This window comes from Lupinus angustifolius, chromosome LG12 (genome assembly GCF_001865875.1).
Source record: "Lupinus angustifolius cultivar Tanjil chromosome LG12, LupAngTanjil_v1.0, whole genome shotgun sequence".
Classification (NCBI taxonomy): Eukaryota; Viridiplantae; Streptophyta; class Magnoliopsida; order Fabales; family Fabaceae; genus Lupinus; species Lupinus angustifolius.
Genome location: NC_032020.1, coordinates 15,373,297 through 15,399,771, shown reverse-complemented (window position 1 = coordinate 15,399,771; position 26,475 = coordinate 15,373,297). Strand labels below are relative to the sequence as shown.

The 26,475-nt window shown below is 34.6% G+C and overlaps 3 protein-coding genes and 1 non-coding gene across 9 annotated transcripts; 2 read left to right on the top strand and 2 right to left on the bottom strand.

Moving 5' to 3' along the window:
* On the bottom strand, window positions 520–9,403 carry LOC109362320 (protein MODIFIER OF SNC1 1-like). 6 transcript variants are annotated; one of them, XR_002109392.1, is made up of 11 exons: window positions 9,149–9,403; window positions 8,136–8,210; window positions 7,751–7,837; window positions 7,622–7,666; window positions 7,144–7,516; window positions 5,969–6,071; window positions 5,321–5,398; window positions 3,893–5,198; window positions 3,551–3,815; window positions 879–3,471; window positions 520–788 (listed from the first exon to the last, which is right to left on the bottom strand). XR_002109392.1 is itself a non-coding variant. In XM_019608033.1 (11 exons), the coding sequence occupies exons 2-11, from the start codon at window positions 8,165–8,167 to the stop codon at window positions 985–987; spliced, it is 4,725 nt and encodes a 1,574-aa protein (XP_019463578.1). In that variant the 5' UTR covers window positions 8,168–8,210; window positions 9,149–9,403; the 3' UTR covers window positions 605–984. The 6 variants fall into 6 exon arrangements, 4 of the variants coding, with proteins under 4 accessions (XP_019463578.1, XP_019463577.1, XP_019463576.1 ...); XR_002109391.1 differs by having other exon boundaries at window positions 520–785; XM_019608033.1 differs by having other exon boundaries at window positions 605–1,556; window positions 1,608–3,471.
* Window positions 13,083–14,143, bottom strand: LOC109361598 (heme-binding protein 2-like). The gene is made up of 2 exons (XM_019607099.1): window positions 13,887–14,143; window positions 13,083–13,716 (listed from the first exon to the last, which is right to left on the bottom strand). The coding sequence occupies exons 1-2, from the start codon at window positions 14,099–14,101 to the stop codon at window positions 13,266–13,268; spliced, it is 666 nt and encodes a 221-aa protein (XP_019462644.1). The 5' UTR covers window positions 14,102–14,143; the 3' UTR covers window positions 13,083–13,265.
* On the top strand, window positions 14,222–14,295 carry TRNAI-AAU. Its single transcript has one exon. It is a non-coding gene; the product is annotated as a tRNA-Ile (tRNA).
* On the top strand, window positions 19,897–23,644 carry LOC109362833. The gene is made up of 7 exons (XM_019608868.1): window positions 19,897–20,389; window positions 20,480–20,566; window positions 20,775–20,984; window positions 21,437–21,601; window positions 21,759–21,812; window positions 22,036–22,182; window positions 23,100–23,644. Exons 1-7 carry the CDS (start codon window positions 20,069–20,071, stop codon window positions 23,475–23,477), a joined length of 1,362 nt encoding a protein of 453 aa, XP_019464413.1. The 5' UTR covers window positions 19,897–20,068; the 3' UTR covers window positions 23,478–23,644.

The following is a 26,475-nucleotide window of genomic DNA, read 5'->3' as shown; positions in this document are numbered from 1 at the left end:
TCGAAAGTAAAACATGGTAATTATTGATAAATGACCACCTAAATAGTTTACCTAATGCCATGACTTACTTAAATCTTAGGCTTCATAAAAAGAATAACGAGTAGAAAAGGTTTGCATTAACAGTGAGCTGAACAGATTTGTATCTACTATAAAACCTGAGACCTTTTCAATTTCCAGTCATACAGTTATCAAGACAAATAGGAAATGAAACACCTTACACATCAATTAAGAATTATAGGTTATACACCACAATTTGACTTCATTGAAAACTTTTTTAAAAAAATATATTTTGACGAAACCCATACTCAATTTGAATTTTTTTAAGAAACCCAAGATTATATTCACAATCCAACTGTAGTTTTGTCAAACGTTATTTGTGGATAGAGTTCAATACACAGCAAACTAGGGGTGTCAAACTATATTCCAAACACACTATCAAACGTGCACCACAAAAGGCTAAAACTGAACATTTATTTATTTCGTTACTTGCTGAACTATACTGGTCAGTCATCATCTTAATTCTAAATAATCATTTTCATAACCAAACTGAGCAACTGGTTGAGAGCACATTTCAAATTTTCCTGCAAAAAAAGGACGAGCAACGTGGAACACAAACTCTCCCATTGGTGTCTCTATTATCTCGGGAACAGGCTATTTGAAACATGTCAAGTGTTCCATTAGAAAACAAAACGGCACCAAATTACTAATTTCAATAATAACCAACAGCACAAATAATCATCCTTTATCCCAAAAGAAACATGGCACCATCTTCATCACTTCTGCCCCTGCTGAATACATACGCAATCAGAAAATAATAAATGTGACTACATATACAATTCAAAATTCAAACGTGTATCTGAAACCTAAACTACATGTACCTGAAAACATGACTGAACAAACTAGTAAATTAAATAGGTATGGCTTCTGATGTGAACACACAAAGACCACCTAAAGAAAGTATCCACTGCTGATTAACACAACATCTTAATCAGCACCACCCTGCCTGCCTTGAAAGTTTCCTGCACCACGTCGTGAATTAGTATGACCTCTCTCCGTGAATCTCCCTCCACCATGGTTACTATCTCTAGGTCCACCATAGGAACTATCTCTAGGTCGTCCAAAGTGATCCGGTTTGCCGTCAACATATGATCCAACAAGTTGATACTCAGAATGCATGTTTGAGCCTGGCCTTTCCCGGTTTTTAGGTTGGTGGTTATGATGCCTGTTATCTTGGGCAGGTGATTTCCAATCTCCACGAGATTCATGTCCTCTTCCAAACCAATTTTGGTTTCCGTTTTTACCAATCCCAGATGATGGGTATTGCCCATGTCTAAGATCCACACTTGTTGGAGCCTGCTCAACTGAGCTAACCTGATTTGGGGAGAGGGAAGGCCTCTTTGCTGGAGCACTTTTTCTCTCTCTTCCAGACTCCTGATTCCCAAAATGTGGAGCTTCTCCTTCCTTGCTCTTTCCAGAGACTGATTTGTCATGGTGAGGCCGGGCTGCATAAGCATTAGATTCCTTGTTACGACCTGCCCAAATTGACTCACTATCAAGAGCAGGATCGTTTTTAACTCCGATAACCAGTGAGCCAACATTTTGGTCGATGGGCCTGTCTCCTCTCTGATTATTAGAGGCCTGAGATTTAGGTTGCCAGTGAGACGTCAAACGTTCCCCGACAACTCGATTTTCTTTAGAAGCAGCAACATCTGTTTGAATGTGCTCAGAGGATGATACATGTTTTTCAATCTTCTCTGTTTCCCCAGTACTTCTATTGTGATCAGCATCATGGTTCACCCCTGGACCCTTATGTCCTCTGAAAGGACCCCTCCTTCCTCTTCCCGTTACTGCATGATCTTTAATATATGGAACAGAAACTGGAGCAGCAGAATCGTGATTGATGAGATTGCTTAAACCATCATGATCACTAGAATCATTAAAATGCTTTGTTTGCCCTTTCACCAAGCTTGTTTCAGACTTATGATCTACATGATGCTCTGTTGGTCTCTGAACATTTGAAACAGAATTTGAATCATGGTCCAGTGCATTTTGCATATCATGCACATTAGTTGTTTCTGTCAGATTCCGCTGCTGCCATGACCCATGTGCTTTTCCCTGCTTATTATACCTACCATCTCTATTTTTAGACTCTACTAGAAAACCCACTTTTCCAAAAGCTGAATTCGTATGCTGAGCAATCTGAGGGCTCTGAGAACCAGAAGCAGCTCTTTCAACATCCTGACCTGCAGTAGCCTGACTAATTGATGAAACCACCTGATGTGTGCTTCCTTGCTGAGCCATTTCTTTCGCAACAGGTTTTGGAATATATCTCTCCATTTCAGCCCTCTTATTTTTTAAATTATGAACCTGCTGATCTCTCTTTGCAGGATTAGCTGCCTTAGTATTACTTTTTTCACTTGATTCATCCATGAGCTCGGTATTGTTCTGTGGTTTCACAGGTGCCCACATCACAACATCACTTCCATGGGATTTCTCTGCTGGTCTATTAGTCTGCAAACTTCTTGGTTTCCTACGAGAATCTTGTGATTTACCCTGGCTAGTCATCCTAGCATGGGACTCCTCATTTGCTAAATGTCTGTGTTGCTCTGAAAACTGATTAGAGTCTTTAGACAAGGATGCAGGATGAAGTGAGCACTGATCTAACTCAAAGTCAGAAGCCTTGGGCTTATCACTTTCAACAGAAATTTCCGAAAGATTGGATTCTTTTGGTGCCAATGGTGGTGCAGTCAGAGATGAACTCTCTTCAACTTTGTGTTTGTTTTTTACATTCCTGTTCTTTTTCTGATTTACAGAAGGCTCAACCATAGCACTTGAATTCACGGGTAATCCAGAACCACAGGCTAAACCAACTTCATTTGTAACATTGCAAGAAGGCATAACATCAACAACTTTGTCATTCTCAAAATTCAAGGCAGTCGAATTGGTGGAAACAACCTTTTCACTCAACTTTTTCTCCGAAGAAAAGCTCTGTTTTTGCTTATGGCTCATTTGTTTCTGCTTAGAGGCAATAGAGTTGTAAGCCTGTAAAGCATTTGTGGCATCAGCACCATTAGCATCCTGGGGCAAGTTCTGAATCAGAACAGTTCCTTTACCAGAATTTTTATGAGTCACTGAAGGTGGCTCACTGGACAGGATGGGTTTTTCCACTTTATTAAAGCTGGTATCATTAAACTGACAGACAGTGTAGGTATTAGAATTTACAGCCGATTTGACAACTCCAGATTTGCCTGCTACAACTTCTGATTCAGAAGGTTGTAATTCATCTTGCTTATTCTGGACTTCAGAACTTGTAGCATTCTCTTTCTGAGTTGACCCCGCCACTGTTTGAGAACGCCTGTTTAATTCATCCAATTTCGCAAGAGCTTTAGCCTTTTGCCTTCTTATGCGTTCCTCCTCTTCCTCCTGCAATTGCTTAGTCCGTTGCTTGGCTAATTCTTTCATTTTGGCACGCTAGAGTTTCAAAGTGTATTGCATAAGTGTTAAATGTATCGAGGCTAGCTAGCAAGTGTAGAAAAGGTGCGCGCATTACCTGTGCATGGTCGTCAACTGAATCCAACCTAGCTTGAACAGACTCTCCATCGTGCCTTCCTTTGTTGTAAGACCCAGACCTATTGTATGTCTCTATTGATATTATATGGTCACCAACAAGAACATCAGATGCCTCCAACAGTGGACCTGGTGAAACTAAACAATCAGATACCACAGATTTCTTTCGCCAACCATCAGCATCTTGAGTAGTTAATATTCCCTTGTTACGATGATCACTTTTACCTTGCATGCCATGAGCAGTTTGCCTGAGAATAAGCATTTCAATATTTGGATTAAGATAAATTAACCACAATCAGTTAATACCAAGAAGTTATGGCCAAACCTGGATGTAGCATTTTCACCAGTAGATAAGGATTCAAGATTCTTTTGTCCACCAGAAGCACCCACTTTACGATGCGTTGGACTTGTGACTTCAGTGGCATGGGTTCTCACAGTAAAAATAGCAGCACCAGCTTCACTTTGTACTTGGTTTACAAAAGTGCTACCAGCATGAAATTTATTCCTTTGCTCCTCTTTATTTCTAGCAGATGAATTATCTCTAGCTTTTGCATTTAAACCCTCTATCTTATGAATTAAACTGGCATCTTTTAGAGCGGATGATTTAGGGGGCACTTCTAGCATATCCGAGGCAGCATCATCCAATTTCCTTGCTGAAATATCACCAAATTTCTTCATGTTTCCCGAACTTTCCAGAGATTTGGCCTTAATGACAGAAGAACCAGATACTTCATTTTCAAAAGTCCGAGAAGAAGCTTCTTCGCCATGAGCACTTACCCTCAAATCGATCTCCTCAGTCTTTCTGTAATTTGATCTCTGTTCATTCTCCCAGTCATTCATTTTTGCTCGTTCCCTCCCATTAACATATGATGCACCTGTATTTACTGAATCCTCCCAATTTTCTGGTTTATTTTTTCCATCTGGCTCATGTTGCTTGAGAAGAACTCTGTATGGTCCAGCAGTATCAGGAGGATGGCTGAACTCTACATGCTCTGAGGTCAGTGGCTTTCCAGCAGTACCATAACCACCAGATCTACCTTGAGAATTGCCAGGTTCAGGAGGATTTTGATTTGGATACCTATTATAAATAGGGGGGCCAGCTGCAATGCCCATGAAAGGAACTTCTCGTTCATTTGGATTGCAGTAGCCCATTGGAGGACCATAATAACCCTCATAGCCCATTGGACCAGGATAAAAGCCAGGTCTGATAGGAACGCCTGGACGAATATAGGCATCGGGTATATGAGGTCTGTAGGCATCCCGATCTTTATGGTGCCCTCTTGGTCCAGTTCCAGGAGAAGGAACAGGTTGTGGGTTGGCAAGACCAGTAGGTGGAATATGTGGACGATAATATGGAAACGGTTCAATTGGAAAGCCACCTGGAGCAACAGGATTTCCAAATGGAGGACCACTAGGAGGACCCCTGAACCAAACACCACCTTGAGGGTTATTTACTGGAGGACCATGCCAAGCATCAAAGTGTTGAGGAGGAATACCAGCATTAGGGTAATGATGGGTATTCCTCTGCCATGTCTCTATGCTAGGCCTCATATCATCATTGTGTGCCTCATAATCTCTTCTCCAAGAATCTACAGTTCCACCTTTCACATTAGTATTGACATGAACATCATCTGTATATCAGCAACACACAACATCATCAGTTCTAGATGAACCAATGCAAAACCCTATCAGCAGAGGAAGAACATAAATCGAGACAATACAAAAGTATAGAAGCAAGAGCATGCAGACATACCAACAGCAGAGGTATCATATATCTCTTTGCTGAGCCCTGAAGATGAGACAGGGTGAGCATGAGATTCAGAGCTTTGGCCTGTCAATGATTGATACAAAAAAGGTATCAAAACAATTCACTGGAAAACTTATTAGCATACTCAATTAATGATGTATGTTATCTCTACTCTAAAAAATGTTACACAAAACACTGACTCTAACAGATAATGAAAACAAAAGATATCATTACAAAATATCTCGTGCACGCTGGGCCACCCATTTTTCATTAAAAAATATAAGTAAATTCTCTTCCTCACCATTTGCTTCCAGCATCACATTCATACATATACAGAAATCTCAATTATTAATTATAGAGACAAGACGGGCTGCCCATAAACAATATTTCTCTTTAAACCTTTAACTTTCTTAGGGTAGTAAAACACAATGGCTCAAAGTGCTCAAGGGAGAAACTTGATATAAAACATAAACAAGAAATCCTAGAACTTCACTCAAAACCGTTGTAATGAAGGCGCCCATCCAAAATGATAAAATATTGTATTGTGAATATTACGAAACTACTATGACCATAAAATGTGGCACCACTGACAGCAAAAAAAGGATATGTAATTTAAAATAGCAAATAACATAACAATAATACAGAATATGTTACCTTGCATATCAGAATTCAGGACAGACTTGTCCTTGTCAGAACCAAGGGTTGGAAAGTCTCCAGAGCTCAGTGAAAATTCATCATTCTTAGGTTGTGCAACTCCCTGAGTTTTTACAAAAAGTGGCTAATTTCAGCAGCAGAGCTAAAAAGAATCATACAGAGGTTGAAGCCATAGGCAGGTAGAGTTTCTACATGATAGGACTGAAAACACCGGATGGTATTAATCTAGAAAATGGAACTAGGCACCATACAACAAAGGTATTCCTCTGAAAATTCACTAAAAAAAGCAACACAAACAATGGGAAAACAGGAAACGACCAAAAGTGAGAGGGAAAACCCAACTCTGGAATGGTGACTACAGTTAATGAGAACACCTCCCCTAGTTTAAAGCCTAGAACCCCAATTGTAATTCTTCAGACACCCACCTCAAATTCCAGCCCTCCCCTATATATTTCCCCAATCACCATCATTAAACTAATGATTCTCCAATTCTCTTCCTCAATTCCTTCTGGCCAGCTGTCCAGTTTGTTACTCATTTCACTCTACCCTCAAACTGATTCCCCCACTCCTTCAATCCCTCTTTTATCAAATTTATCTCTTTGTCCCTCCTCTTCTCTCTCTATAAATCTATAGGCCGCTGTTGCTGTTAGTAAGGCCCATCTTTCAGCTTTGTCCCTCTCCTATAAATGTGGGTCACTGGCCCATCAATAAACCAAGATCTTAATCAGCTAATCATAGTTATCCAACAAGATACTAGCTCATACCACACAAATACCAAATAGCTTTGTCCCTTTCCTATAAATGTGGGTCACTGGCCCATCAATAAACCAAGATCTTAATCAGCTAATCATGGTTAGCTAACAAGATACTAGCTCATACCACGCAAATACCAAATCATAGTAACAAATATGTGCATTAGAAGAGAAATTATGCACCGTAACAAGGTATTAGCCAACCTCCAACCAATGAAAATTAAAAGGCAAGAAGTGCAAATTATCACAACAGAAACAAATTCCCCATCAACCGTGGTAAACACAAACATCTAAAACACTTGGTCGAACCGACCCATTCACCTAGAAACAATGAATAATCATAAAAATACATTCAAAAAATTCTTCAGAAGTAACTAGTGGTGACACCTATATGTTACAAGCACAAATATAACATAAGCCTACCAGTTTCTCTGTAGTCCTAGCAGAACTCCATGCACCTGAATTTTCAATCAAGGGTTCAGCAAATCGAGACAACTGTGAGCTACCAGGTCTTGTTTCTGCACTGCGAGGACGCAATGATGTGAGCGAAGTCTGATTTGATATCAGTGTCCCAGATGCTGATGAAGGCCGAGAATTTGATCCCCATGCATTGGAAGTAGTATCAAAAGCCCTATCACTGCCAGCAGTTGAAGGACGTGTGCCACTTTCACCAGATGATGGGCGGGTACTGAGGTGGCTAGGAGAACTAGTTCCACCATCGGTGTTCGGAGACAGAGAAGTACCCCATGGATTTGATGCAGAAGAAGATGATCTACCACCCCAGCTGAGGGTACCCCTAATCAAAATAAATAGAGAACAAATGAGCATCAATAATCTCGAAATAGAAGATCAAAGGCAGCAGAAAAAACACAATATTCAGGTCAATAAAACATCTACTCACTTGGGAACAATCTCCACATTTGGGTCCAGACCATGATTTTCTAACCTTAACACAAAAAGAAAGAGAAAAGTTTTAGGTGGTAAACCAACCACATTGTAAAAAAGAATAGTTCAACCAGAAATCAAAAACCTTTGACTGGGTAAGTTGATAGGTTTTGGAACTGCAACTTTCCCTAAAACAGTCATGCCTCCTCTTCTGGAAGAGGCCCCCGCCCACCTGCAACAGCATAAACATTATAGATCTCAAATTCTCAATTTTCTTTCAGTCACTGAATAATTAAATTCATTCACACATGGAAGGGGAACTAGAACTTCGAATCTAAATTGAGGGGGCAAGTGGCCACCAAATTATCATTCATTAGAACCATACTGACAAAAAAAATTAGTTTAAGTGCCAATATTATTTGCATTCAAAAACAAAATTTGTATTTTAGGTACAACGAAAGCACATGACCTCCTGTACACAACCCGAAGCCCTCACCACCAGTTGACTTCCAAAGTACAGAAAGACGTACCTTCGCTCCCCACTCAACATGCTTGAAGTCATAGCCTGGTTGCAGCAACGCGGTCATTCAAGCCAATTCAAAGGCCTGACAATGGGTCAGAAACACTATTTAATTTATGATATAGTGCAAACGATTTATAAAGGCCTCAACTTAATATTAAATTTTAATTGTATAATATTATTAAATTTTAATACTAAATCGAAGATTAAATGTCACTCTCCTGAATTAATGAACCTTAAAATCAAAGATGCTAAACCTGACTCACAGTGCATATGTTCATAATTCTCAGTTAACCAGAGTATTGACTTATAAGGCAAAGTATTGATTTTAGCTCATTCAACTCACGTCATGTAGTCATGATCTAAAAAGGAGTTTATATTTGGAACTGTCTTTTCAGCCATTGCGCTTAATGCCATACAACTAAGTTCAAAAGTTTAAACCACTGAAAACGGGCAATAACTTTCTGGCAATCAAATCAACAGATACAGAACATTCATTTCATCAACAGCAACCACTTGTTTATAATATCAGCTCAATAGCATAGTAAATACCATGTTCTATACCAAGTCTACCCTGTCACATATTCCAGAACCGTTTATATTTGACACCACTGTAACCAATCATTTCAAACATATTACACATTAGTGGTCCAATTACCAAACTACAGATCCCAAACTTTACATTAACCGCTGCTCCTAAAACGTTATACCATACGCGATATAGACCAACCAATCAAAGACAGAAATACCTTCAAAATGAAGCAAACAAGGGACGAGTTGAAGTTTATCAAGCATGATTAAAAAAATTGAACGCTTTATCATTATTGAACAAAATTAAAAAAATTAGTTGCACAAACAAGTTTTCTTGATAAAAACATATGCTACAGCCAAATAGTGATTAATTCCATCTCGAACAACAGAGAAAAACAAAAGCACATTAAAATCCCGCAGCGGTTGCCGATTATTTCTTTAGGGGATGAATAAGAGATTAACGGTAGTTGGAAGTTGAAAAGGAAAGTGTACCAATATAAATGGGAAATGTCGTAGAAACCCTAGAGTAGCAATTGCATAAAAGCTGCGAAGAAGATTATTAGGAAAAAGCGATTAATAGATTGAGGGTATTTTGGGTAATATGGAGAAAGTGGTTGAGAGAGAAAGATCTATTCGGAGTTGAAGGAGATGGGTTTCGGATCGGAGAAGAAGAAGGGTTAGATAGAAAGAGAGATAGAAATAGAAAGAGGGATACAGAGCTGAAAGATCGGGAACGAAGTACTTGATTATCCCCGTGACAATAATTTTTTATTAATATAGGCCCATTTAGAAAATATATTAAAAATAAGAATTTTAAGTATTTTTATACTAATACATTGTTTGTAAAAAACTCCTAACATTTTTAATATAAAAACATATACATACTACCTTTATTGATGAATATTTTATTCTAATATTTAATTAGTATTATTAAATGGTACTAACTAAATATATCCTAAAACACAAAATATCAATATTTGATTAATAAAGGGACACTTATTTAATGGAAAGGTTACACATTTCTGCTTGAATGTGGAATGTCACTTAGCTGAAAATTCAAAAAAAACTTTAAAATATGGAATAAACATGTTTACGTTTTCAACATTCCTCATGAATACTTAATTGAATCTTTCTATGATTTGGCCAATCTGCAGTCAAATTAAATCAGAATCTCAATCTTTCATAATTATGTTCACAACTATTAATCATCCGTTATGAATTAGAAAATACAAAATTTGAAACTACTGAAAATTTTATAGATGTACAATACTGTCCATGAAAATCAATGCCTATAAATATCGTTATTTTTAAATTTTAAATATTCAATTATAATTTTAAAATCTCGATTAATTATATATAAAACTACTAAAAATTAAAATATTGTGTCTCTAATATATATTCTATATTTTTCACAATTTATATTTACCCGTGTGCTAATGACGTAGTACAATAAATTTGGTGTGGTATTGTTTTTATAATTTTATTCATTTTTGCCTTTGACTTATACTTTTTCAGATAGTGGCAGAGGTGGTAGATGAATATTGGTTTGGTTAACTCATTGCTTGCATTTGGATTAAATAAAATATATTTTTTATATTATCAAAAGATACTCCCTTATTCTATGTATATTAATCTCTTTTGGGATTGCGTGATTATCTATCCAAATAAGTTTTGATTCCATATATTAAAATATTAACTTTTTGGTCGTTCTGAAAATCTAACAGTGTTTTCATCTCTAGACTAATGCATTGTTGATAGACTAAATAAAATATTTGATAGGATAAGGATCAAAGGATGGAGAGAACCAGAAATATTTTTGAAGGACATTCTTACTTTTGGTACAAAATTATAGCATAATTATTACATGTTTCAATCAATTATAATGTTGTATTGTGTGTTGGGTCCTCAAAACTTGTAACAATAAATAATGTAAAAGTGCCTAGTGGGAGTGATACAGCAAATCATGTAACTATTAACAATAATAGTACCTTACCATATCAACTTACCATAAACATCATAGCAAAACCAAGTGAACTTAATACTTTGCGTCTTATTGGAGAACCTAATTGGGAGCAATGCAAAGAAGTAGCTACTGCTGCTATGAACTCAAGCAATTCCAAAGTGTCATTTCCAACCATTAGCTAGAACTGCTAAGCTACTTCGCTTTCTGATATTATAATCATTTGGTGGCTATATATAGATACATTGGTCTGCCCAAACTCTTACCCCTTTCCCTAACCAAAACTACATAGAAAAGTCTAATTGGAAAAGAAAATAATCATTAAGAAAACTCTGTCCCATACCATCTCATCTATGAAAATTTGATACTAAAGTTTTAACATCAAAATGTTTACAATGTGAAACTGTATAAATTTGATGATTAGCATGTAGTCCACTTTTTTCTGTATGGTAGGGGCTGCTTTCTCAAGCCAAACCCCATTACCCTACAGGCCACAACCAAAAAGAAGAACAAGGGTCCTCTCTAGTATTGGATAGGGGAATTTTTGTTTCTCCTTTTGATTTCAATGACAAAAATATGATTTTATTGTGAATAAAAGGATAAAATTGTCGTAACATTTTGTTTTTTCCTTTGTTTGTATAGTATTTGCTTCTCATGTAGAAGAGAGGATTCTTACTCCCGAAAGAATGCTGAGAGGTGACAGGATTGTGGTGGGTTTTGTTTTTATGATGTCTCCAAGAAACTTATTTTGTTTCATCATCCAACTTGTAGGAACTGATATACTTAATTTAGCAGTATTGCACACCCAAATAAGCTTTTTCACTCTTTATCTAGTCTCTTTTTGTTTATAAAAATCTAAATTTGTTGGGAGATCTTCATCCATGAATTATAACATTCCTCCAAGGGCTAAGTGAAAAAAGCATAGAAGTGGGTTTGACCACATTTTGACCCAAAACTTTAAGACATTAGGTCTATGGGTCCATCCACTTATATGCTTTTTAACTCATTCATTTTTGCTACTTCTTAATTCACACTTGGAATACCCAACAAAATTTAAGGCCAAAAACCAACTTAACAATGGTTTGGGAGTCATGCAAGCAAATATGTTCAAATTTATGCACAGACTTTATTTGTATTTCAGACAATCCAAATTAGGCCAGAGAAATTTGTTTCCATCTGGCTTATATGGCATCATTGATTGAGAATGGTTTGTGTATTACTGATTTAGAAATAGTATTTGGTTCAGGTAATGTTTCCTGGACACTATGGGTTGCATTGGTCTCACTTGTCCATTCAAAAATCATTTGTGCACTATAATTAAATTCAACCATAGTGTAAAAATGACAAAAGCACCCGAATGATAAAAGAAGTATATGCATTTTAAACAATACAGTGAAAATGATTCTTTTCATGGAGTAAGCAGATACATAAATTTGCACCACCACTACAAAAGGTATTGGTAAGAAACAATACCTGTTTTAAGGGAAGATAAACTTGTTTCTTCAATAATGGCTCTCTTAACAGGAGCTGTGCACAACTTAAACTGACCAACATAATTATTCAGTCTCCAACAAAGTTTCCTCTCGGATTCCTACATGATATGCATAAGGGAATGAGATACCTACAACAACATGTTTCTTCTAAAATCCTTCTAAGAATTCTCATTAGTTCTTTGAAAATAAAGACAATAAAAAATGTGGCCCAGTGCACGAGGCTCCTACCTAGTGGAGTTTGGGAGGATAGATATACACAGACTTACCTTTGTAAGTAAAGAGACTATTTTCAGGGTTTGAACTCATGACCTCTAGATTACAAGGTAAGCAATATTACCATTGTGCCAAGGCCCACTCTCTCTTGAAAATAAAGACTATCTTCCACTAAATAATTGGTGTGCTGCTGCTCTCATATCCACATGTTGGTCAAAAAAACTATTCTTTACTAAAGAATTATCCCATCTCTGAAGTTGGATGGCAATGCTTCCTCTGTAAAATATTCCTTCCTGACCATGTCTGCAGAGCAAAATCTTACATGTAAAGGGAAAACAAGGGCGCCGGGGGAGGAATTGTGAAAATGAAGATCGGACAGCAGTGCAGCACATACTTCAATATCTAATACCAAAACAGTGCTGAGATTAATCATAATGATATTTGTCCCGCTTCAGAATGTGGGTCGTCAGTTCTTTTCCTTCACTAACAAATGCACATTTAATATGGGCAATGCTTACCAGAGAAGTAAATGATTTTAACAAGGGCTTGACTCGCTGCCAAATCGGCTTAAATACAAAAGGAGCATCAACAAATAGTACTTGAGCAGTTGAGTCAACCGCTTGCGATAGTAATAATAAAACATCAAACTGTCAAAATGAAAGCAACACATTAGTTTCCCCAATGCTCCTTATACAATTTCTGTTTAGTGAAAGGCACTATAGATCACAAGCACGCATTACATGATAACAACACAAACTTCTCAACTAAAAGCAGATGATATTTTCAAGTGAGATTGATTTCTTTATTATACACACAGGTCAAACTTTCATGATATACATAATTTGATAATATAAACAGATGAGCAGAGAGAACAATTAAGTCTATGCAAATGAAGCACTAGTAGCAAAGCAAATTGTTGGTATCCATCCTCATTGAACATCAATCAAAATGATGTAACACCAACTGACTTACAGCCCAAGTCAGGAGCATGAACATCCACCCAAACCTCATTTCTGCGATTAAAAATCCGAAGTGGAGTATTGTACTGCGCAATTGCGTAACCACGTTGCGATGAACGTGAATCAGAATCACCCCACGGAGACCTGCTGAGGCTTGTGGCAAGCTTTTGTGCCTCTTTTACAATCCTGCCATCCTTGGCTTTTCCAGAGAACTTTCGGACCGCGACACAATGGCTGACGAATTCATAAGGCTTGATGTTGAGTTCCGGAAGTGGGAGTGGTGGGTTGGCTTGGAACTTGAGAGGCAAGTACAAGCTTACATAATAGGCTTGGGATTGAAGGGGACCAGCTCCGAGAACCAAGCTTGTCAACACGGGTATTGTCAGTGGAATTCGAGAGAAATTCAAGTTGGCACCTTCTGTGTACTGAAACAACCTGAATATAACCAAATTATTTATTACAAATAAATGTTAAGCCGTAATTACATAATTCTCTCATTTACCCTACCATTTAAGGACAACGAACTGCGTACCCAAATGAATCACGTAGTCTACAAGGTAACTATGGATAAGAAAGTTAATAAGTAAAAACATTAAGAGTAGTACCTATGGAAGCCATTCCAGGTGGCTTTCTCGAAAGAGATGTCTTGAGCAAGAGCAGAAATCCAGAGAGAATCGCGGTAGAGTCTGATCTCGAATTCAGATTCAGTGTGCAATATTGTATACTGTGGGGATTCTGCATCGCTCCTTCCATTGCAAACCATTACCATCACCGTACATGATAATAAGCATAGGGCGTTGACCACTGTGTTCTTCTTCATTGTTTTTCGTTCTTTTTTCTTTCTCTTCTTCCCTCTCAATAATTATGAATTTATGATATTAAGTTTCCTTTAACATTGTATTATAAAATAATAGATTACAATTATAATTAAAATATCATTGGCCCATTAGCTCAGTTGGTTAGAGCGTCGTGCTAATAACGCGAAGGTCGCAGGTTCGAGACCTGCATGGGCCAATTAATTATTTTTATTTTAAAGGCTTAATTAATAAACTAAAAATAATCACAAACCCACAGCCTTTATTAACATCCACGCAATAGAATATAATAAACAATAAATCCTAACAATTAAATTAACCCGTGAAAGCTAAACCTCTAACCATTGATTCTTTTTGCCTACAGGCCTCTATAACAATATTGTCTAAATTCTATTTACCCTAAAAAGTTCATATTCTGGTGTCATTTAGAAAGGGTCGTAGAATTTTTTATCTTTTTTATTTTGTCTTCACAACGAAAACAGTAAACATTATATGCACACAACTTCACATGGCTTCCACACATAGACCCGATGAGCCACCAATCCATCATCATCTTTAAGACTTTAATCCACTAAGGACTTAGTGGCTTACATGTAAGGGTGATACTCTGTAAGACCCTTTTAAGAGGCTATACTCATTCCTTTCCTATAATTTCCTGCATGCTTCAACATCTTTTTTGGTAGTGACCAGAAGCTTATGTTCTAGCTTATAGCATCCATGAAAATCAACAATAATATAGAAGTTTTTGAGTACGTCAATCAATAATTAAAACTTAATATGACATGCAAAAACTTTAATTTTGTTAATAGATCCCTCTCTTACCTCCACTTGACAAAGATAGATATTCTGTTCCAAAAATATTTTATCTATATATCCTAATCCAATAGAATTAACTAAATAATATAAAATATTAGTTTATGTATTTTTTTTTTAATTAAATGATATATTTTGATTGGTCTGAGACACCAATAAAACAGAAGATCTTTATCCCCAAGTTCACACCTCTAATTTCACATACATATTACCATTTTGGTTTAAATTTTGGAACTTGAACTTCAAATTATTACTTATACAATTATACTTCTGCAAAATACTAATAGCAACGAAAACTTGCTCAATCGACATATATGAATCAGTGCACATAGAAATTCTTATTAATACATCAAACAAATACAAAGTACTTAAATTATGTGTTCTCCTTTATGCTGATGATTCCTTGTGCTTATTGACTTCTGATTTCTAATTATGTGTATTTTAAATTTGTCAGGAGATGCTGATTCCTTTTAAAAGCATGCTCAGCTATGGCAGCTTTAGCACTCTCCAGCTAGCTATTTCTTTATAGTTGATGCCATAAAATCACACTTCTTGGAATGTAATTAGCTAATTAACTCAAATTTTAATATTGTCATGGTCTTGGGAGAATGTGTTTACTAAGACCCACTTTTTGAAAGGGTAACATTTGGTTTCACATAAAATAATTTAATTCATAAATCTCTTCCAATTGTAGGTTTGATACTGAGTGACTCAATGTGGACCAATATTCATGGTCACTAGTCCCGCTTCTAAAGTATTTTTGTGCACAAGTTTGGTGAGAGAATGAGTGGGTGGTTTGTGAAAAGAATAGAAGAGAGAAATAAAGATTAGAAAGAAATGGTGAGGGACTGTTAGTGGGAAGCATCACCATTGCTCTGTCACAAGCCTAAAAAGAGAATTGGTGGTGCATGGGCCCATACTTTTTGTGCTTCACAACTCACAACCCAAGACAATTTTACTAGATTGCTATGCTATGTAGGAATATATCTTTCTAAATCCCATTTGCATAATTAATTATATGCTACATGCATGGTAATTATTTAATAGATCAAAACTTTCAAATGGTAACATGCTGCCCTTACAGGCATGCCAATATCATTCTTATCTTTTAACACTTTCGATGATTATTTTCTTTTTCTTTATAAAGAAAAGAATATCAGTATAGAAAAGCAAACTAATTTAGTTTTGATATAATATTATGAAAATGATATATTCTTATACTAAATTCCCCACTAATATTTTTACTAACATAAAAGTGATATATATTTGTTTATAAATGATTGATTTATAAGTAGTATATGTCATTTTCTTATACGTGGGATATTAGTAGGAAAATATAGTACGAGGATATATCATTACTATAATTACTAATTACTGATAACAGTTTAATGTAGTGTAAATGGGTTACCTCCCCCAATAATGTTTTGTTTAGAAGGTTAAAATTTCAAATTTTGAAGCTATCACTTTACAAAGAGTTTTATACAATTTTTGGCCTAACCCGAGAGTTAATCCCACAGTTATAGGCGTGAGAATACAATTTCAAAGACAAAAAAGTAACATTACAATTAAAATCATGTTTTACCATTAATAGAATAAAATGTACATTGTATTATACGATTATAATTTTGTCTTCAGCATTTTTCATTTAATTAAAAATAATAATTGAACTATTTGCGTAGCAAGAGTATTTACTCGTATTATACTAGTATAGCAGAAAAATGAATTAAGACTCGGATGAGACTATATGTAAGATATTTGGCAGATCCTGGGTAAAAACTAAAAAGTACGGAATCATCCGCTAGTAACTAAAATAATTTGTTCTAAAATTATAATTAATCATGCATAGTTCTGTCAAAATTTTAGATAAAAATAGTAGTAATATATTGATGGAAAAAAGTAAAAGAATATTTAGAAATTTTATAATTATTATCGTGATATTACAAAAGCATAAAATTAGAAAGTAATATATTAGCGCAAAGTAACAACAAAAGATAAATAAAAAACAAGTGGAACCGTTCAGCTATTTAATGTTTTAAAATTAATATAACCTAATAATAATATTTCATAAAGTAAAATATATAGCAGTTTATGAACTTAGAATATAATACATGATGTACAGATTATTTTATACATTTCATACATAGTATTTTTATATTAAAATTTTGATTTTCTTTCAGTAGCTTAAGGTCCACTAATGTCTACAATTTTGGGCCATTGAATTTAACATTCTCAATCCCTCGTTTCCTATTATTTGTTGCATTGAAGATTTGTTTTCCTATCTATTTGTCTGTTTAAAATTTCAAAAAACATTAATAAATAGTTTTTTGCTCATGGCCTTAGCATTAATTGTTACTTTTACCGTTAGAGATAATTGTTGATTAAAAAACATTAATATATTGTCTTTACCAAATTACCCTTTCTCATTTTCCAACATTTAATGACACTAGCCTGTTATGCCACTATGCTAATTTCTCCATCAAATAATGTGAGCATTAATGTAGTATTAATTCTTGTATCCACCAATTTCAACCTAAACGTGTGATTAGCCCATCCTGATGTGGACGGGTATCATCTATCCCAACTTGGTGTCTTTATTTCTGTCTCATCCCATTTTATTAAAATATGTAGAATTAATATATTATTTTAATAAAATAAAATTAAAATGAGGTGTCATTTTTGACTTATTAATAAACACTGATTGATCTGGGATAAGAGATATAAACTTTTAATGGACATCGTATTCCTTTTCATGATTGAAATTGGAATGCTGATTAAGTCATTTCTAGTCTTTAATCAATACACTCAAAATATCAATTTATGATGTACAATACTTAACTAACTACTTACCAAGACTATACTTGTATAACAATACATAGTAATGGGCAAATGAAACTTTATTCATCTTTATGTTTTATATCTAAATACTCAAATATCCAATATATATTTAAAAGAATGAACAGTTATTATTCACTATAAAGGTGCTTAGAAATAACATTCACCCTTTGGTATGCTAGAGCAAAGAGAGTAAAAAGCAAAGTTTAATGGATATTATTATCAGGTCATAACACTCATACCCATGCCATATTATGTTTTCAATCACCCAAATAATTTAAACCAAGCAACTAGAGATGCATGCTTGGCCTAGCATAGGATAATTACAGCAACTTAAAGAACATTATTAGGTCATCATACTCATTCCCATGCCTTATTATGTTTTCAATCACCAAGTAATTTAAACTAAGTAACATGAGAGATGCTAGTGATATATAATTTGCAAAAAAAAATTATTTTTTTATTGGACCTCATCTCATATTGTATACTATTATTAAATTATATTACAAATTACAATAAACAATCTTGTACCAGCCAAATAAAACTATTATGGTTAAAACTTGAAAGAGTTCTCTCTTCTGATATTTAATGTAACTATGAGACTTAAACTAAATCTAGAATTAAGTTGAATAAATCTCATCAGTTTGAGAATCTAAAATAAGGACAATCATATATTGTAAAAAACTGTGTCCCAAACCATATATCGTACAAATGAAAAAATGTAATATCAATTAAAAAAATTAAATATTTTATTATTATTTTTGCTTTAATATTAGTGGTCTAAAACATAATTTGAGGCATATATCTTATCCTCTTAAACTCATCCTTAAAATAATGTCAGATGTGATATAATTAATATAGAAAAAATGAAAAGTAGTGCATACAAAGTGTGTCACTTGCTTTCCTCTTATCCAACTATGTATAGTAAAAAAGGAGTTAAGACTAATAAGAAGTTTTGATTTTTGTTTCCTTCCTAGTATCATCATTCATGATGGCATGTTGGCAATGGGAAACAATTATTAGGCATGGCCCATTAAACTCATTTTGGTGTATGTTTGGTGCATCTTACAGTGGAGGTAGCTTCATAATCATAATGTCATTTCCTTTTAGACCATATCACTTGCAATTAATAACAGTAGCAGAGGAAAGTAAAAGCAGATATCACCATGGGAGATAGCGGGGACAACACTCTATGGGTTTTTGAGAAGGAACAGGATCACAGCACATAAATGGTAACACAATAGATATAGATATACAACAATGTGAAGAGCAACAAAGTTTTATGAGAGTTGAATTTAAGTGTAGGTAAAGAGCTAAAGACAAGTATAGAGTGAAGGGTGTTATCAACATTGAGTTGAAATGGTTTGATTGATTAACAAGTTAAACAAAATTGGAAGCTGGTTTTACCTAACTCTTTAAAGTCTTGGAAAATGATATTTCACAAAACCTGTCACCATAAATTGTAATGTGAACTATTCTGAAACATTTTAGAAGTGCATGATGGGTCTAATACTCTAATGTGTTATTCAATGTTCTATTTAAGAGTTCCTAATAGGCATGTGACAACGGAATTTTTACAATTATCATTCCTCTAGAGTCAGAATTTGTCACTTTATTTGCTGTTTTAATATTTTTGAGTTTTGCCTATATTTTATTAAGGATGAAGAATGTTTAGTTTAAATGATAACTACATATTTGATTTTTTAAATTCAAACAAAAAATATCATGTAATATCAATTCCTATTAATTTACAAAATAATTAACTAGCAAAAAATGTTGAAAGATTCCTATCACAAAACCTTGGTTAACCATGTCAACCTTAGTAGAATGTAACAATGATTTCAACAGGGCATATGAATGAAACAAGAAGAATCCACAATGCAACACATGTCTTTTTGTTAATTATTCTTCTGTTTGATTTTTCCACTTTCATTCAACTCAACTCTTTGAGGCTTTGAGAGGTAAAAAGTAAAACTTGCAAAATGCACCCCCACCAATACAGGGTCTGGGTCAAATGGTCTATTTTATAAAGTTCAATATTTATCCCACTGAATTTGATACTTAAGCACACTACATAATCTGATACATTTATACAGAATATAATACTATCCAAGTTAACTCACCTAAAATTTGGTGGCAAAAATAAATATTATATTTTATGTGTTGGTGCTAGAGTTATGATGGTGATGGAACATAAAATTAAGAGCAATGCAATCTCTCTCACCCTCTCTCTAGTCAGGACCACTAAGTGGTTTATAATTTGAAAACTGTGAAGGCAGCCAAACAAACTTAGAGGGTTCTTCTTAGTTCTTGTGTTTTGTAAGGACATGAAGGGATATTCAGTTTCTTGGACAAAACATAAGAATGAGCCATTTTTTGCAGCTCAACACACAACAAGACAACACAAATGCATACAAACAAGCTACCAAAATCATTCTCCAAAATTGGCTGCATTCACTTCTAAAACTACTCTACCTATTATTCTACCTGCTTTTGTTGTTTTATTGCTGTTAGTTATTTCAGTTACCTCAGTATTATCTCAACCTATTGCAAACCAGACTCTTAAAGCAGGTGTTGAGTTCAAAAGGTTGACAAGAATAAGAGCTCATTTGAAGAAGATTAACAAGCCTGCTATCAAGACAATTAAGGCATTTTCATCTACTTTTGAAGCTGTGGCAGTGACTGTTTTTTTTATCTTCTTGTGATTCAGTGATATATGTTTTGTTCTTCTGTTTCAGAGTCCAGATGGAGATTTGATAGATTGTGTTTTATCTCATCAGCAACCAGCTTTTGACCATCCTCAACTTAAAGGCCAAAAACCATTGGTAATTTTTTGTTTTGCTTTTAAAGACCATTGGTATTTTCATTTCTTTGCATTTCATATATCTACATTCCACTGAATTGTTGAACCATTTTTGGGGTTATGGAATTCCAATGTTGCTAGCTATGATTTTTTATTCTGAACAAAAGACCAAAGGTTTTATTTTAGTGATTGAATTTTATTTGAGAGGATAAGAGGCTTAAGGTTTACAGGATCCACCAGAAAGGCCAAAGGGATACACCGATGAAGAAACTGTAGTAGAGAGCTTTCAGCTTTGGGCTGATTCTGGTGAAGAATGCCCTGAAGGAACAGTTCCAATCAGAAGAACAACAAAGGAAGATTTACTAAGAGCAAGTTCTTTCATGAGATTTGGGAGAAAACCAAGAAGTGTAAGGAGAGACTCATCAGGCACAGGTCATGAGGTTAGTCATTAATGCTTTTCTTTCAATTTTCAATTGTGCTTTGTTAATTGGATGCTAAAAAAATTGAGCATTGCTTTCTAATTAGATCACTTTTTTCCTGATATTGTTTCCATTTCTTATAAGTGCATAAATTTGAAAGGGAAATATCTGCTTTAACTTTTTAGCTTTAAGTTTCCAGTTTCATCAAATTGGCTCCTTTAGTTTCCTCCTTTTCCATGCCAGAGAGAAAAGAACAACCCTTCTTTTCCTTGTCCATCAATAGTTCAACATGAGTTCCAAAACAACAAAGTACAGACATTGAAGGGGCACCACTTGTAAAAGTTTGCCTCCTATTTGCACCAAAAAGTATCATCAAAATCATTACTTAGATTAGGTGACTCAAAATGCACCATAGACAAAATCATTTTCCTAGATATATTTTATGGACAATTTTGACATTCATTCTATTGCAGCATGCAGTTGTTTTTGTGAATGGAGATCAATACTATGGAGCCAAAGCAAGCATAAACGTGTGGACACCCGTTGTAACCGATCCAAACGAGTTCAGCTTGTCACAGATATGGGTTATTGCTGGATCATTTGGCAATGATCTGAATACTATAGAAGCAGGATGGCAGGCATGTTCATACTTGTTAAAAAATTATCCTAGTTTGCCAATTTTCCTTTGTTCATGCTTCATTTTCATCCAATTTTGTTAGTAAATACTAATAATGAAGATGTTAAAGAATTCATCAGTACATTGAGCTTGTGGCTAATAAGAATATCTAAATTCAGGTAAGCCCTGAGCTATATGGTGACAACTATCCTAGGTTCTTCACTTATTGGACGGTAAGTATTGTGACATCATCTTTCCTGTAAATTGTGTAACTCCATGTGCCAAAAGAATGTGATTGATAAAATAAACTAAGTTTAAAGTATAATATATTTCATATCCAATAGCTTAATAATTTTTTATCAATTACCATATTTGTCACAATAAGAGACACAAATTGTGAGCTTCTTTTTTCTAAGTCATCTTTTTTTAATCATATTTTATGTTGCTATTTAACAGACAGATGCATATCAAGCAACTGGGTGCTACAACCTATTATGTTCAGGATTTATCCAAACTAACAACAAGATAGCAATAGGGGCTGCAATCTCCCCAAGATCCGGTTATAATAACAGACAATTTGATATTGGTGTAATGGTTTGGAAGGTGAGTACTTTTTTTAGCTTTCATCTCAACACCAATTAAGGAAAAAATAGGGTCCTTTACTTAACACACAAGGCTTAATGATTTGGATTTTGGACTTTCTAGCTTTTTAATCCCTTATTTTTCTATGTTTAACTACTTCCATCCTTTGACAAAAATAGTTAAACAGGTATAATCCAATTAGGAATTAAGAAAATTGTGTCTGAGTGAAGCAATAAAAAAAATAATTCATTTACTTTTTATTTTTATTTTTTCTGCATTTTATTGTTATTCAAATGGAAGATTCCCTTGCTTTCTTAGTTTTATGATTGTCCTTGTGGGGTCTCCTTTTATCTAAGCCTTTCCCTTTTCTTTATTAAAGCAATACTTCATTCCACACTTTGTGGTTTTTATTATTCTGGTTTTGCTTCAACTGGCTTCTCGAGCCTAATAAACTAAAAGCATAACTTGTCCTGCTGTGGTTTTTTCATCATCTATACTTTCTTCCAATAATGTTGTTAATAATGTAACAAGCATCTATAATAAGACATTAATTAACCTAGAAGGAAAAGCTGTGAGTGTTTGTTACCATGCAAACACATTAGTGAAGGTTAAAGGCTTAGGTAGCATTTTGTACACCGATAGAACATGATGGAATAAAATGTCCCATTTTCTTTGATATCACCCTTAGTGGAACCAAAATGTTATATATTTTAGTCTTTTTCATGTTATATTCTTTCAATAATATACACCAAACACAGAATAAACTCATGTGTAATGTTTTAAACTTGTATGACACGTGTCACGAAAAGCTACCTTAGACTCTATGTCAAAACATGCAATCTTTTTTTGCTTCAATTGATTCTTAAATACAATCGCGACCAGATTTTCGGTTGGACCAATTCTACGACTAATATTATGCTCAAATTCTATCCATGTAGGACCCAAAGCATGGACATTGGTGGCTGGAATTTGGGTCAGGACTACTAGTTGGGTACTGGCCAGCATTCCTGTTTAGTCACTTGAGAAACCATGCAGGCATGGTTCAATTTGGAGGAGAAATTGTGAATTCTCGTTCAAGGGGTTACCACACTGGGACTCAAATGGGAAGTGGTCATTTTGCAGAAGAAGGATTTGGAAAAGCAGCATATTTTAGAAACTTGCAAGTTATTGATTGGGACAATAACTTGCTTCCTCTATCAAATATTCATCAATTGGCTGATCATTCTAATTGCTATGATATAATGGCTCGGACAAACAATGTTTGGGGAACTTACTTTTATTATGGAGGTCCTGGAAGGAATGTTAGATGTCCATGAAGAAACTATATCACATAATATAATACATAGGTTTCTCTACTATGAATATATATATTCTTTTTTCTTGTGGAGATCTAGACTTGGCTTTCATTACAAGCTTGATATGGTTTGGGTATATTTCTTATTTTTGTTTTCTACTAACAGGTTAGAGACTGTTTTGTTTTCAAGGTTTTGTAAATCTCTGGAAATTATGTTGTCAAATCATTGTAACAGTGAATCGAGGGTTGCTTTTGTTTCTTCCTGGTTGACTATGACAAATAAATCTGCTATGCAAAGTAACATTTTTCTGCTAAGGTCCTTCATGTGGCTTTGCATGTAGGGAACGACAAAGAAGCAAGCTATAAACTAATGCTAAAGACTTATACATTGAATGTTCTATCCTATTCTGTTATTATCCAAATTGTGACCTATCAATTAAAAAAATGTATAGAATATTTTGAAGTATGCAGTGGCCGCAACTATAAATCTTGCACTAGAAGTGAAGTTAAAGAGAATCATTTTTTTTTTTGTAATACCTAGATATCCGTTTAGCGTAAGAAACTAATCTCTTGTATGATGTATGGTTCTTCCTTGTAACAAGTGTTTCTTTCGGAAATCAAATATTTAACATTTTTTCTCATCCTGAAAAATTTAGTAAGGCATCTTATTAGTAAAATATCATTTCAATTCAATGAAGTTTCCCCTACAAAGCTTAAATAAAGTCTCTATTGGGAAATACAATTCATAATAAACAATTTCTCTTGTTTAATTTTGGCTCAGCGATATTCTATATAACAATATCTAGATTCTTAAAAAAACAGGCATAACATAAAAATAAATAACATCTTGTAAAGCTAAGTCAAGGTCAAAATTGCATCATTTCACTAGTCTTAGATCATCCAAAACTTAACATAAAAAAGAGCACAAGGGTCTTGACAAAATAAGGTGCTAATGTTAGCAGCATCTTAATGTCCTAAATCGTAATAGTGAAGTGACAGAAGATATGGATCTTTGTGAAGGAGAATAAATAGAAGGGTTGAAATGTAACCTAAATTGACTCTTCCATGCGTGACAACAAAGCCATCCCCACCACTTTTGATTAAAGAATAAAGGACACTAATGGAGTGAATGTCTGAAAGTAAAGCTCATGAAACGTATAATAGAAGAGTATAAAAGGTGATGGAATAATATATTAAATTAGGAACTGGCAATTGTACTGGCTTAAGTAGCTTTTATTTTATTCCATGCTAGTAATATACTAACATTTTATCAGAAAAACAAATACCTAATGCCATGAAAGCATAATTTGCGAAAGAAATGGATAGTTGATTGGTCATGATGATGTTGGTTTAGTCTCTATCACTATTTGGTCGTAAGCACATCTCCATTCTATCACCGAATCAATTAAAATATATTATGTTAGTTAAAAAAGTAAATATTCATGACTTTTTCTATTTTTGCTTTATTTTGATTTGTTCGAAAGTTTGGGAACATACTTAGGGACAACATATCATTGTCCATATATAGTCTTCTATTCCTTGCCTTCACTGTAGTCTCTCAAAAGGAAATTCCATTTGATAACATATATAATCGTGACATAAATTTTGTTCAATTGTAATTAGGCTTGAATTTAATTCTCAATTCTCAAAAATATACTTAATGGCATTGCTCAACTTAGCCTAAGAAAGTTTACAAACATTGTTCAAAAACTTGATAAAAGGAAACTAGAACCTCAATTAAAAGGAAGTACTGAATCGCTGGATGTTCCTTGCTATTAGATGGGTGCATTTGTTTTACTAAGAAACAAGGGGCAATACTTTTTGGGTTTAGTACTGGACAGAAACTTCTTCATATATAGCATGTAAAAGTCTTTTTTTTTTTTTTGCTGCCATTAAATCAAGGGACAAACTTTGTCCAATGCACTTAACTTATCCAATGTTGTCCTTTACATTAAACAACCAGAAGAATTGATCGTTGATTATTTAATCCCATGTGGACTAGCATGGACACATTGTTTACTAAAACTCTAATTGAATATCAAGCATCCTAAAACATTTTGGTTTTAGCCCAAATAGTGATCACTAATGGTATTGGGTAATATTATTAAGCACTTCTCGCATGTGTTTTGGTGTTGGGCCTTGTTATATGGGCTTACCATGGTACCACCAATCCAAGTAACCGGCCAATCTTGTTGGGTCAACCTTTTAATCTCATAGTAAGGAAAAAAGGATGTGTTGCAGAACATCCATACACAAAATCAAATGATGTTGGTATGAAACTTACTTTAACATTTATTTTAACAATCTATAAAAAATACGTGGAATGAGAATAGGGCAAGACAGAGATATGACCCCTGTTGGAAGAAAATGAATTGCATACACCTCACACTACACTCTAATGCATTTAACTACCATAACCAACTATAACAACCATCTAAAAATAGCCTATTGAATTACAAAATTCTAATACTCTCCCTTAATTCAAAACAACTACAAGCAAACTACACTTAACATCTTCCTTAACTCTTTGAACCTATCTATCTTCAATGATTTGGTCATAATATCTGCAATTTGTAAAGCTGTCCCACAATGCTTCAATTGTATATTGCCTTTCTCAACTTGATTTCTAAGGAAATGGTATTTCCTTTCTATATGCTTACTGCGTCCATGTCATACAGGATTCTTAGCCAAATTGATAGCTGATTTGTTGTCAACCAACATCTCTACCTTACCATCAAAATCAACTCCCAATTCATCAAGTAAGGAGGTCATCCATAGAGCTTGACACGCAGCATGGCATGCTGCAATATACTCTGCCTCACATGTAGATAATGCCACTACCTCTTGCTTCTTAGAGCACCAGGATGTTGGTGAACCAGCTAGGAAGAACACATAGCCCATGGTGCTCTTCCTTTCTTGTGGATCTCCACTCCAATCCAAATCAGAATAAGCAACCAGTTGAACTCTGTTCTCTGTTTGCTTATGGAACAGAATTCCAAACTCAGGAGTGCCTCTTAGGT